The sequence below is a fragment of the Emydura macquarii genome, unplaced genomic scaffold (assembly GCF_026122565.2).
Source record: "Emydura macquarii macquarii isolate MOO-44397 ecotype Brisbane River unplaced genomic scaffold, CSIRO-AGI_Emac_v2 contig_2481, whole genome shotgun sequence".
Classification (NCBI taxonomy): Eukaryota; Metazoa; Chordata; order Testudines; family Chelidae; genus Emydura; species Emydura macquarii.
The window spans coordinates 3,912,722-3,926,650 of NW_027132618.1; the positions used below are offsets into that span (position 1 = coordinate 3,912,722).

General features: G+C 44.0%; 1 protein-coding gene across 4 annotated transcripts in view; it reads left to right on the plus strand.

Moving 5' to 3' along the window:
• The first annotated feature begins 244 nt into the window (after positions 1-244).
• The window catches only part of ST6GALNAC3 (ST6 N-acetylgalactosaminide alpha-2,6-sialyltransferase 3), a 297,965-nt gene continuing 284,280 nt past the window's right edge, over positions 245-13,929 (plus strand). For 3 of the 4 annotated variants that reach the window (XM_067563322.1, XM_067563323.1, XM_067563324.1), the window contains exons 1-2: positions 245-392; positions 916-1,375. In XM_067563322.1, the coding sequence (XP_067419423.1) occupies positions 1,340-1,375 (36 nt within the window). In that variant the 5' untranslated portion in view covers positions 245-392; positions 916-1,339. Of the gene's footprint in view, positions 393-915; positions 1,376-2,303; positions 2,566-13,929 lie in introns of those variants that run through there. The other variant, XR_010922652.1, reaches the window with a different exon arrangement.

The following is a 13,929-nucleotide window of genomic DNA, read 5'->3' on the forward strand; positions in this document are numbered from 1 at the left end:
ATACAAACAGTTTGAGAACCACTTCTCTGAATCAAAAAAAGCTTGATTTTCAGACGTGCAGAGCACCCACAACTCCAATTGGCTCCAGCTGGAGCTGTGAATGCTCAGCACTTTTGAGACTCAGAGTCCAAGAATGTAACTGGTAACATGTGTGCTGTGGTTAACACTGGCTCCAGCCCACCTGTGCTGATTTGCTGCTTTAATAGGCATGCACTCAGGCTGTCCCAGCTGAGGGCATCAAGAATGATAGGCTATGGAGTTGTGTGCTGGTAGAGGAAGAGGCTTGACTAGGGAAAGAGAAAAAGCAATGTTTAAACTGTTTTTAACAGCCCTCCTCACCTGCCAAACCAGGGATCTGAGGACAAAGGGATCTAACCTACAGAAGAAGAAAGGTAACTAATAATAATAATAAAGAAATAAAGAGCCTTGTTTCACACAAGTCTAGGGGGCTGTGGGCTACTAATCTCTCTTTGGAGATATTTCATTTTAAGTCTTAGTGCTTGTCTTGCTCATGTTTAACATTCAGTGAACTCTAGTGTGACTCTACTGTGCCCTTTGTCCAGATACAAAAGTCTTTCAGTCATGCTACAGGTCGTGTCCTGTGCCCCAGGGGTTGGCCATAACAGGGTCAGAATCACATTAGCTCAGCTCTTTAATGGCTCATGTGGACAAAGATTTAGTATCCTGCTACATCAGGCAAGCCCCATGCAGTGTAAGAGTGGCCTCTCTGGCAATGTAGTTGGAGGGATGGGGGCTGTAATCGGCTTAATGCTGTTGGAAGCCACCTGGTGGTTTAAATTTCCTGTGAGCTCCAGTTGTGAACTGCTTCCCCAGTGACCAATTTCACCGGACAAGCCACTCCCTGATCTAGCTGCAAACTGAGCATCTAACTACTATGTGTCTTTCAATATCTAGAATGGTGACAAGAGTTAGCAGAGACATCCAGCAGCCATCCAGGCTTAAGGCAGAATTTCAGCACCTTTCACCAACCTGTGAATTCAGTGGAGAGACCACCAGTGCCAAGAAAAAAAAGGGGTAAAAGGAGCCTCCAAGAAGTCCGAGGGTGATGACAGTGAGCCTGGGAAGGCGCTGTGTGTTGTCCATATTTTAAAGAAATGGGCCATATTATGAAAAACATCCCCAGGGCAAAGTGGGGATACTGACTGGATATGGCCTTGGCCTCGGCCTCCACTGTTGCTATGTCTAGGGAGGAGATGATCTCTGAAACCAGCAAGACCCGAGCCACTGCCTTCAATTCTGTGGTTTAGAGAACTCCTCCCTGAGTCTCAGGACCTGTTTGGAGACATGCAGGCCTATCTGCTCCAGGAGCCAGAGGTCAATGAGGATGTTGCAGAGGATGTGCTATTCCAGTATGGTAAGTTGTTGTTAGTTCTACTACTTTATTCTGCCTCTGAAGTTGGGCAGGGATAGATTAAGGCAGGATGCTTGGATCTGAGACGATTGTTTAAGGAGGAGGCTGATAAATTAGTGATTTGGTTTTAAAAAAACCCAGTGTCCTCCCTGCTCCCACTGAACTCATTAGGAGTTGTCTGTGTAGCCAGTGACAGAATGTATTTATTTGGTGAAACACCCAGCTTTTATACTTCAGATAATTATTAGGAACATAAAAGCCCATGGCTAGCAGAAGCATTACTGTTCTCCCCAGTGGATTCTGGCAAGCAGAGGCTGCCCGGGGCAAGATGTGCTGGATCAGCATGTTTTCCTAGCTGTCCCAGCCATGCCCCCTTGCCACCCTGCACTATCCACTTCTAGAGATGGGGTTGTATTCATGAACTCAGAAGACTACAGCAAATGGGACTTGGGCAACTGTTAAGAAGTGTGTGTGTGTGTGTGTGTGTGTGTGTGTGTGTATTTAAAAAAAAAAAAAAAAATGGTGGTGTGCATAATAGCTGTAGTAATTGCCTGCATTGTATATGCAATATAATTCCTCTTTGCACCAACTTTTCACTGCGATAACTTCAGTTAACCTGTCTGCAAGCATGACTGAGCTAGAGAGAGGGCACTATTGTCCTCTGATCGAACACCAGCAAGATGCACTATGTGTATATAGGCTGCAAAAACTTTAATTACTCTTATCCTCTGTGCTTCTTTGTTTTGGCTGAGAGCAACGCGTCTTCTCTCTGAATCAAGGCAATTCAGACAGGAATAAAAGCGGCACTGATTCAACTGAATACAGAAAAGGTGGACTGAGGTTTCCAGGGCATAGCAACATCTTAAGAAGAAATGTTGCTTGCTCTCGCCAGAGGCATAGCCAGAACTGATTTTTTTTTTTTTTTTGGCAGGGCCTGTGGTTGACATGGGTGGGCACAAGCCTTGTGTCACAAGCGAAACAGAGGTGGATAAAAACATGGGATGACTTGCTTAAAATCTGATTGGGTGGACCATGACCCACCCAGGCCCACCTGTAGCTATGCCACTGTTGCCTGCCTCATTTTTATGTGCATCAGAACAGCTTTCTATTGTAGCATTAGTGGTAGTGAGTATCGGATTTAAAAAAAAAAAAATCTTTAGACTATTCAAGCCATAATAAACTGAAGTCAATGCAGCAGGCAAAGTGGTCTGGTCTCCTTGCTAGCATGACACTTATTAGGGGTGGTGGTAATACAACATAAAAATGTGCAGAAAGAATCAGGGATGGGAAAGAAGTTTGATTAGAGAACTTGACATGAGAGAGTGAAACCTGTGTTCCAAATCCCCCAAAGAAATCATACAGGAACTAGGAAATGATTCCCAGAACAAACACTTCAATATTTGCACCAACTACAGGACTTGGGAATTATTACTACAGAATTAAACTAGTTAGTCATGTCAAAAGCTCCAGCTTTGGCAAATAGGCTGCAGAACAGCAAATTTTGGCAAAGCTGGTTACCACTGCCTCCTCACATCCCCCGAAAGGGTTTTTGCAATTTCTTGATTACGAAGTACTTTACAAGCATTATCCCTCCATGGATGAGGTTATTCCACAGCCAGATATGAGTGCTGTATTTCCCAGACTAGCGCTTCATTTTTCCTAAAGCATTTAGGGAGGAGGGACAGACTGGAGGAGGGACAGACAAGCTCTTGAGTCTGTATCCTGGAGCAATATGAGGCTTGGCTGGAAAAGCCACACCCCTGAGTGTAGTTATACTGACCTACACTGGGGGTTAGACAGTGCTATGTCAAGGGGGGCTTCTCCCATCAACTTAGCTACCACTTCTTGCGGAGGTGGAGTATCTACACTGATCTCCCATCAGCGTAGGTAGCCTCTTTACCAAGTGCTACAGCAGTGCAGCTCTGTAAGTGTAGACAAACTCTTAGGAGAGCGAGCGGAGTAGTAGTATGTACTGTTCCACTTCAGACCAAACGCTGCCCTATGGAAACACCAGAATGAGTCACCACTTGCAATGCTGCCAAAACACCATGTTTGCTTTGCTGGGTGTCTAAAGCTTGGGTCCTTCTCCGTGGAGCTCAGCTGTCCTTCAGGGCTCCACTAGGCTTTGTGCTTTCTTGAGAAGACTCGGCTGACACTCACGTTATATTGTGCAGATCTTCATGATGTCATTGTCCCCTCCCCCCTGTTTCTGTATACTTTGAACCACAGTGTAATAGTTAACTGTGGATGTTTTAAATTAGCATTGTGAGGCTTCAGTGCCAACATCCCACTGAAATTCACAAGGGAAGGTCGTGTCTCTCAGTGCTATTGTTTAAGCAGTCTGCTGATTCAAGCAGAAAGAACCCTCTTTATACTCCGTTCATATTTTGAAGTTCATCGTCACAAGATGAGCAAGAGCCAGTGAAAGCCCAGAGCATAAGCTCCTTCCTTGTGATCACTAAAGTCAGGCTTGTCTTCCCAGCAACACTTAGCTTGAGTTAGTATGTTCAAATGACTACACTTCAACTAGCCTAGCTCAAGGGAGAGCAACCGCACCTCAAAACAACACTGGAGTTACACAGAGCGATTGGATTAGTAGCACGGCGGGGTTGGATTATCAGAGTGGTTGGATTTGAACTGTCCCATCCCCACTGCACTACTAGTTTGAGTCTCCGCATTGCTGGAGCTTCAACCCTCACAGGCCAGTTAGCTTGAGTGAAGTGGTGCTCAAGCTAGAGACTTGAGTGTATGGACCTGGGATGAAGTAGGGGCATCCGGGTCTTAAATTCTCATATACTATTTCCCAGAGCCCCCCCACATGCACACACCCGGTTCAGGGCTGCAAGGGGGGAGATCTCAGGGCTTCAGTTTGAAAATGTTTACCAGAGCTGTGCTCTGGGCAGCTGCAGCTGAATTTAAGCCCTCAGGGCACAACTTGTTATAACTCAAGCTAACTGCTGTGAAGTCACTCCTGCAGAAAGTACTCTTGCCCCGGTTGTAGTAAAATTGATGGACATCCTCAACCTAAGGGATATGTCACATACTGTGATTTTTTGCACTTTGTCAAGAGCTGTCTTGCTTTCTGTATCCAACAGAAATCTTTTCCCCTTTGCTGTAAATTACTGAACAATTGTGGGCCTTGAGATATTTTGAGGATGAGCAGAGTGTTTGTGCAGTGCTTTGGAGATATAAATGCTCTGTAAATGTCAAGATTCAAAGACAGATTGCAAAAGAAATTCAACTTACTGAATTTTCAGAGACAACACGTTAGATAACATTTAAGTCTGTTGTTCAAAGGTAAAATGAAAGTCACACTCAGCTTTCCCAAATGTTAACAGTTAAGCAGTGTGAGAAAAATCCTGTAGAACTTAATATGCAGAAATTGTTTGGTTTCATAGACATTACACTACTGTAAAAGCCTATAGAACTGAATACCAAATGATATACTGCCTTTAGAAGTTTCTAAACCTTGGGGTTTGTGACAGAAGCAGCAGTCACAGTTCAGGGCTTGATGGGTCCCCATAAACCGGGCTGACTGTGACTGCTGCTTCTAATACCATTGATGCAACCTCTAGCATATTTTACATAGCATTTTTTTTATCATCATACTGGAGTGGTAGGCTAAGGTTTCTTTACTCTTTGTGCTGCCTTGCATTCTGTATTCCAGTGCACTGAGCAACATGCCCTTATGGAAAAAGTCCTATAGAATTCAATAGAGAATTATAACCTTTCTGTACAATTTGATAGAATTCTATAGCAGTGTTACAGTATGACTTAAAATTTCTACAGACAGAATATCCTACTCTAGTAATCGGATGTCACTGAGTTATCGCAAAACATGACATGTTAATTTTGAAGTGTCTTTGGTGGTGAGATTAATGCCCCAGCATTTATCATTCTATATATAGTTTCACAAAACATTCCCCCACACCACCTCAGCTCAAAAAAAAACCCTGCAAAGGGTGTTTTGCCATAGATATTGATGTATTTCCTATTCAAGTATAGTACGTAATGAAAATATGGTGGAAAGCGTCTTGACTGCAAAGTGGTAAATGTGGTTTATATTTTTTTGTTTCTGAATACTTTTTACTGTGTCTTGTTTGAAAAAGATTGGTTTACCACTAATATTATTTTAACAAAGGCTAAAGGATCTTAATATGGGTCTAAAATGAGTATCATCAGACTCAGCTTCTCTGGTATGTTGCATGTTTTTTAGACAGCATAAATGTGATATCTTACATCTGTTTGATTCTGTGGTTAACTATTCCAGGATGAGGTTGGAAAAAAATATTTTTGTTCTGTTACAGTGAAACTTTTCTTGTTTTCCTGTAACAATATTTTACCACAATTGAACTGAGTTTGCATAATCTCTGTAATAAATTCGAAGACTGGAGTGTCATAAAAGGATTGTAAAAGAAACCAAAAACTTGCTTACAACGCCAACGTTTTTTGGAGAGAATGAAGGTAAAATATATACATGGTAAATGGTTTGTAACCAAAAGGATTTTATACAAACTCTGGTAAAATACTGTGAAAACCCAGTAATTGTCGCCAGCATGAAACCGAAAATACTTGCTACTTACCAGATTTCTAATTTATTTTTGTGAAGAAATTGTCAATAAGCCATGTATTTTCTATGTAAGAGGATTGTTTAAACTGTGAAATAAAGTGAAAACTCCAAACTAGGATTGAAATCTACACTGTTGGAAAGAGTCTTTGTGTAGATTTAACATCGGCCTATATACCACTTACGCCTTATTGTCACTTCTGAGTCATAATGTCAGGTGCATCGTTAGATCCAACTAAGACTAGATCCAACTGTTGGATGGAAGAGGTAACTAGAGATTGGGGCAGGGAAAATCTAGGAATAGTTAAAACATAGGAGATACTCTGTTAGATTTACCCAAAAAAGCTTCAAAAAGGGGACTGTGTAGACTGCGTGTTCTGCGCATGTTCTGGTGAGACCAGCGTGGGAATTTCATTTGCTCACAATCTGCAATGAGCTCACTTTTATTTAATGAAGCAGGCAGGGCTCACAAACAAACCCACACTTACTTTGGTAAGTAGGTTTTGTACACCATTCACATGGTGATTCACAGAAGAAATCTATCCAACCGTTGTAATTTATGCACTAAGGCAGGGTAGATTAGACTAGGATATGAATTTCTACTTCCTTCCTTCATTTACTCTTTACAATGCAAGGCCATTATTCATCTGCTTCCCAGCACTGTCAGGAGATGGCCTATTCACAGCAACTGTACCACTAAATTACAAAGATGAGTGTTAGCTATCTGTGCTTACATTAATAAGGATTCAGTTAATATGGAATTACCCGGCTCAGTATACAGTCCTATCAAATATTTAGATTGACTCATACCAATATTGGTATTGTGATACACGTTAGAAAAACAATCATTTGAAATTTGTATTGTGAAGACCTGTGAGAATTAAATGCGTATATAAGGAGAGGTTGTTTAAGGGGGAGGCTGAGGCAGGGATTCACAATAAATCTTCCTCTCTTTCTAGCTGTCCAGGGAAAAGGAAACTTTATTAATAGTGACAACCAGGAGCCAGTCTTGGTTAGTTCTGAAATTGAGAGACTTCAGTGGAATGAAGAAGGCCGCCAACAAGCCACAGGTGTATACCCTTGTGAAATACACTGCAAATCTAATTTCTTAAGAGCGTGTCACACACAGTATTGCAAACTGCTTACGGATAGTCTGAAGCTAAAAACAGACTGTATTAAGGCCGGAGTCAAGAAGTGGAGCAGGCAGCAGCTTGTGTAGGCTACGAGGAAGAATGACTCTGCCCCACAGAGACGCATTTGAGGGTGTTGAGACAGGTGGGGCATGACGTCTGCGTGAGGGAGCAGATTGGATGTCTTGAGGTGCGGAACAGAGCAACAACGTAGAGTCTCAGAAAACCAAGAGAGCAATTGATGAGTGTGTCGAGAAGGCTACGAAGGTGACAAAGGATGATCTGAATTTGCTTCCTCGAGTGAGAAGTTTAGTTTGAGTGCAGAAATGTATAAAGGGGAAAAAAACCTGGGATGGTTTAAAAGATGCTGCTTGGAGCAGGGCTTCCAACACATGCTTTTTTTTGTGGGGAGAGAGGTTTGTTCAGTCATAGCCTGGTCTCCCACCCCTTAATTATCAGCTCATAGGAACTAAAAGATCTTATCTACAACTTGGCGTTATCTGCATGCATCCTCCCCTTCACCTTGCTGCCACCTATCCAGAGGTGCTCGACCAATTTTATAGTGGGGATGCAAAGAGCCATTGAACAGAACTGTAAACCCTGTATATGATGGAAACCACTTCCTGCCAGGGGGTGCAGCAGCACCCCTATTGCCAGCACCTTTGCCCCTACCCCTTGTTTTTAGAAACCAGGGTCTTCTCATCTGGGCCTATCTAGGCTCTTCCTCTTGCTGCTTTGTGAACCTGGAGAGCATGATGTCTTGTTCTCTGCTGTGCTTGTAAAGTTGGCTTTTACTGGCCAGGCCTGATCCTGGGCAAGTGCAACACACAACCCGCCTCACCCCCCGTCCACCAAACAGGGAGCTTGTTTCGTTACAAACAGACCCATTCTTTCTAGAAATGCCAACAGTTGCATGGGGAGGAGAGGGACAGAATATCATCTGGCCAGCATTTAGCAGACTCCTCACTATCAAACTGTTCCATCGTCTAACTTGAAGATGCTTTCAGTTAATAGAGTAATAAGTATCCTGTGTTGAACAACCCCAAGACTGAGCTTCTTGGCCAGTTCAGACACGGTTAGTCCCCTATAAATAGGTAATACAAAGTTCTAACACTGACACATCTTTCACTCAGAACTCGGTGGTGCGTTTGGCCCGTAGCAGTAAACTGCAGTGTGAGTTTTTTGCTAGTGGGGGATGAAGTATTCACAATAGGAACAGAAAACGACTGGACAGCTGAGTCCGAAATGGCACAGGATTGTCCTGCCCTGCCATTCTAGTGCACATGCTGTTTCAGTTCTGTCAGAATGAAAATGAGCTTGAGGGCAAGCTGGCAAGGATAGCTGCAAGATTATCCGAGGAAGGGGTAGATAAGGAGATCCCGTTGACTCGGAGAAGACAGCAGTTACACCCCAGGGAGAAGTACAAGTCACGTACTTTGAGTACAAACCGTGAATTGCATTGGTGGAGGTGGGAGGGCTGTTTGTTAAGAACTGCACTGATCTGTTTACTGTTCTACCAAGCTAGCTATTCAACGTATGTTGTCTGTGAAGGGAGGTGTACCTGGGTGCAGCTCTGTTTGAGCACCGTCATGCACTCTTTGCTACGTCTGGCCTGACTTTGTGTACAGTTGGAGGTTCTGATGCTAGTAACCTGATTTTCCATGAGTGCCTGTGTGTGCTTACTCATCACTGTCTTGCATGTACATTCAGCCTCTATTGAAACCCTGACCTGAATGCTGCACCTGCACCCTCTACCAAACCAGTGGGCGGGTTTACTTTTGACTTCTCTAGGAGCAGGATTGTGCCCTGTTTCCAGTTGGAACTCACTCTGTGCGAGCCACCACAAATTGAGTTACGACTCTCATGGAATAAATTAACTTTTGAGTTCCAGTGATGCAAACGAGGCCTCTCGCTGCTCCATCTGGGGCTCCCATTGCTGGCTAGTCCGTTCTGGGAATCCTTACATAGGCAGGCAAGGCAAAAGTGAAGCACAAAGGAACAGATTTCAAAATAAACATCTTACTGAGTGATGCATTCTCAGTAAAGAGAAGTTACTTTGACAAACCTTCAAATGGTTGCTTCAGTTTGAACTGTTTAGAAAGAGAAGGCAAAACAGTCCATTTAATCAGCGCTTATTGAAGTGGGGAAATCTGTGTAATGGGGATATTACCTGTCCTAGGGAGGTCAATGGACCCTAATGATACTGAATAGCACAGACTGATGTTTTACTGGAATGCTTGCAGCTGGTCAATGATTTTTCAGCTTGGGATAGCCACTCTTGGTGATACTTGGAGACTGCTGATGCTTTATCTTCCATCAAAACTATTCTGTCAGTACTGGCATAGCAAAGCAAAAGTACTTTAATACTAGTATTTGTATCCCCCTCAGGCTGAGATTAGTGTCCTCTCGTGCTCAATGCTGTGCAGACACAGTGAGAGACAGCCCCTGCTCTGAAGAACTTTCAGTCCAAATTGGCAAGATGAAGAGTGAATGGGGAAACTGAGGCACAGAGGCGAAGTGATGGACCCAAGATCACCCACTAGGTCAGCAGAGGAACTTGGCATCAATGCACCAATATACCTTTTGAGGGTCAATTCTCCTCAGGATGGGAGGCTTGTAAAACTTCTCAGGAAGCTGACTGGCATCTCTATTGTTAGTTTGGCATTTCCGCTCAACTTGGAAGCCTGGTGGGGGTTCATCATGCAGAACCTTTTGTCAGGTCTGTTGCCTTTTTTTAAATATTATTTTTAATGATCCATCATGTACATTTGTAGCCTTCGTGCCAGGTAGGGGCCTGAAAGAAGCAGCTCACAGAGATAGCGACTAAAACAGAAGCTTCCTGACTAGCCTATGCTTGAGGAACCCAAACAGCATGTGGGACCAGACTGGAAATAGCAGGCCCTAGATAGTCTGCCCTGGCGTGTTAGCAGGTCTGGGGTGTGTGGGTGGGGAGGGGCAACATATGGGAGAGAACCTGACTCCCTGCAGCCAGCTTGCAGCAGTGGGAGAAGGCACAACTCCTCGGTGCTCTCTGCTGCAGAGTCCAGTGTTCAAGCATCAAAAGGGACAGTGCAACATCCAGGCTTTGTTTTCCTCCACATATGCTCTTCTCTCCCATCAAGCATTTCCTGGAAGTAGAGTTCTCCAAGTTACTAGACGTAATCATGCTGTAGCAGAGATGTGCACGGGGGGGGCGCAAGTAGGGGCACCGCCCCCACCACCAAATCTCCATGTGTCCCTGCAGCCCAGGGAGAGGAAGCAGCAGGGCAGCTGTTTGCCGGCTGAGTGCCTCCTGCCCCCCATCTCCACCCCTACAGCTGCAGCCTGCTGCTGGAGTCCGACATGTTCGTGGTGCCTCTGCCTCCACCCCCGACTCACCTCCGTGGATGGTCTGAGGCTAGGGCCTGGTCCACACTTACCCGAGAATTCGGGGGCAGTCGACGGGAGTGACACAAGCTAAGTGGAGTAACTTGTGTAACTCCTGTTACTTTGTAACTCCTTTTCTGTGCAGCGTCTTCCCTGCACTGCGCCGACGGGAAACGCGTTCCCGCCGATGCGGCGCTGCGCCACTTGAGGGAGTGGTTTTAACGCGTCGACTTCCGGATCGATCGGATGGTGGTGAATTTGCCGCCACCAGTGGAGACGTACCCTGAGACTGCAAAGCGGGCAGCCAGCTGGGAAGTAGAAGCAGCAGCTGTAGGAGTGCGGCGGGGGTGGAAGAGGCCAGAGCAGGAGCTCAGCCCCAGCAGCCAGCCGTCCTGCTGCTGCTCCCTCCCTGGGCTCATGGATAGTGCTGCTCCTTGCAGCTGTGCGGCCCCACCGAGCCTGCTGGAGAAAATTGGGTGGGAGGGAGGGGGAGAGTCACATGAACCTTTCTTTTGTGTGTGTTTAAGATGCCCCATCCAAAAATGTTCAAGTTTAAATTCCAGCACATGCCCCTGTGCTGTAGGGGCCTCTACTGGGCAGGTATTTGTCATAACACAGAGGTTCTTTCTAACAGACTGAGGCAGCGGTCACGAGCTGTCACAGCTTCCACCATGCTGTCTTCACATCCATACGCCTGAATGTCATCAGCTATGATGCAGATCTCTGCAAGCCCCTGTTACTATGTCGTGGTGGTGGTGGTTGATATTCTTCCACATTATTTAGGAACAGATATTGTCCCAAATGACATTCTCGGACAGACAACATCCGTCCCAAATGACATTCTCAATCTTCTCTATCTACCTGCTGGTATACAAAAAGTGGTAAGGTAGTTGCTGTTCTTATCCAGTAGCATTTGCCAAAAATCTCTCTGGCATCAAGTACTGAGAACACTCTTTTGATTTTGCCAAGTCAGGTAATTTTTTCTTCAATAGTAGGTATTTGGTAGGGAGCATTTCGTGCTTTGTCAAAGTTCCTTGGGTCTATGTAAATACACAGCTTGATGGGTTTCTCATTGGCTACCATGCTGCTTATCTAACTTGTGGGCATCGTGACTTTACCAATGATGCCTTTTTCCATTGGTTTTATTGTACCCATTATTTTTTCTCTTAATGCCAGGGGTAGTTTTCTCAGGAGGTGCTGTACTGGCTGAATTGGTCTTCTCTATTTTCAGGGTCAATAGGCCTGGAAGACATCTGTCCATCAGAAGAATCTTGGTAATCTTTAACAGCTTTGCTGCAGAGTACCACACTGCGTGTCTACTCTGGATATGTCGGGTTTTTTGTTTTTTGGTTTTTTTTTTTTTGCATGTGTGTCTTATATGAACACTTTTTTTTTTTTTTTTTTTATCCCAGGTCTAGATCAGGAGCCACAAAACCGAGTAATTTTGTGGCTCCTGTGTCTGTTTTTCCTGGGTATTCCTCTTTCAATTTACATAGTCCCAAGTATTCTATAACTTGGCTTTAGTAAGTTGTGGCCTTTGCCTCTTTCAACAGCTCAAATGTGTGGTGGTGTTGCAGGATGGATCTCATTTATTTGATATCCTTGATTCCCTTGCCTGTTCCATTTCCTTTCTTCTAACTTACCCCTACGTTTTCCTTGGAAAAAAAACACTTCTTGCACCAAATGCAAAGGACACGGGCCCAGCTGTCCTAAGTGGGTCAGTGAGCCCCTGAGGAGAGAGGAATAAAGAGCTCTGCCACTCTTAGGAACCAGCAGTGTCCCCTGGAGGATGGGGGTGGGGACAATATGAATCCTTTCGGGTACAAAGTAGCATCTTTTCTTAACTGGGGCGGTCACTGCTTAGGAAAATGGCATCCACTAAGAGAGTCTCTAATTAAGAGGATTCAGCAACATAAACTAGAATGATATAGAATTAACACAGCACCCATTAGATGAATGAAAAACTGGCTAAGTGACAGATCTCAAATTGTAAATGGGGATTCATCATTGAGTGGTTGTGTTTCTGGTGAGGTCCTGCAGGGATCAGTTTTTGTCCCATGCTATTTAACTTTTTTTATTATTTAATGGGTTGGAAGAAAACAAAATCATCACTGATCAAATTTGCAGATGACCCAGACTGGGGGAGTGGTAAGTAATGAAGAGGACAGGTCACTGTTACAGAGCCATCTGGATCACTTGGTAAGCTGGACTCGGGCAAAAAAAAAAAAGTGTTTTTAATATGGCTAAATGTAAATCCAGGGACAAAGAATGTAGGCCCATACTTACAGGATGGAGGACTCTATCCCGGGAAGCCGCGATTCTGAAAAAGATAATCAGCTGAATGTGACCTTCCAGTGCAATGCTGGACCAAAAGGACTAATGCTACCTTTGGATACATAAACAGGGTAATCTTCAGTAGGAGTAGAGCTTATTTCACCTCTGTATTTGGCACTAGTGTGACCACTCCTGGATTACTGTGTCCAGTTCCGGTGTCCACAAAAAAAAGGTTAAGGGGTGACTTGATTTACAGTCCAGAAGTACTCTCTGTGCGGAACAAATGGGCTCTTCAAAAAAAGGTCTAACATGATCCAGTGGCTGGAAGTGGAAGCTAGACAAATTCAGACTGGAAATAAGGCGTACATTTTTAACAGTGAGTAACTATTGGAACAACTTACCGAGGGTCGCGGTGGATTTCCACCACTGACCATTTTTAATCAAGACTGGATGTTTTCTGAAAGATCTGCTTTAGGAATTATTTTGGGCAGTTCTATGGCCTGTGCTAAAGAGGAGGTCAAACTACATGATCACAGTGGCCCTTTCTGTTCTTGGAATCCATGAATAAAGGCTATTCCAGCCATCATCTCTACTTCACAATTTAACTGCGCCTTGCGCAAAGTCCACTTTGTTCAGTAAAGGTAATCTTCACTTTCTGTCAAACTGTTCTATGGTGTTGCCCTATTAAACAGTTGTTTCCTTCTGCACCAAGAGGAACTGCATTTCAGGGATAGTTGAAGCAATTATTAGTTTTTGTAGCAAATAACAGCTTTGGGAGTGAAGCTACTATATCACTATTTTTATTATGCATTTACTCCTGCTGCACCTCCTCACAAATAGAGATGTCAGTGTCTCATGCATGCAACGTGATCAACACAAACTCTTAAGAAAAAATTCAGTGACAAGACTAGCGATGTTTATTTTTTTAACTTAGCTATATTTCTTGGAATGGCTGATCTAAAAAGTTATCACCACAGTGTAGAATTTACAGCCAACCCAGAAGTGAGTTCCAAAAGACCCTGACTAAATTTTTTCCAACAAAATTAACCACTAAATTAACCTCTTTATTTCTGGTCCTAGATTATCTGTGAACAGATCCCAATTTATTCAAATGTTCCCTTTCAATATTATTTTACAATATTTTAGCAACTTTCTCTACTTCCTGTTTCCCCTCCTCCCCCAAAAGAACATTTCTTGAGTATTCAATACACAAACCTGTA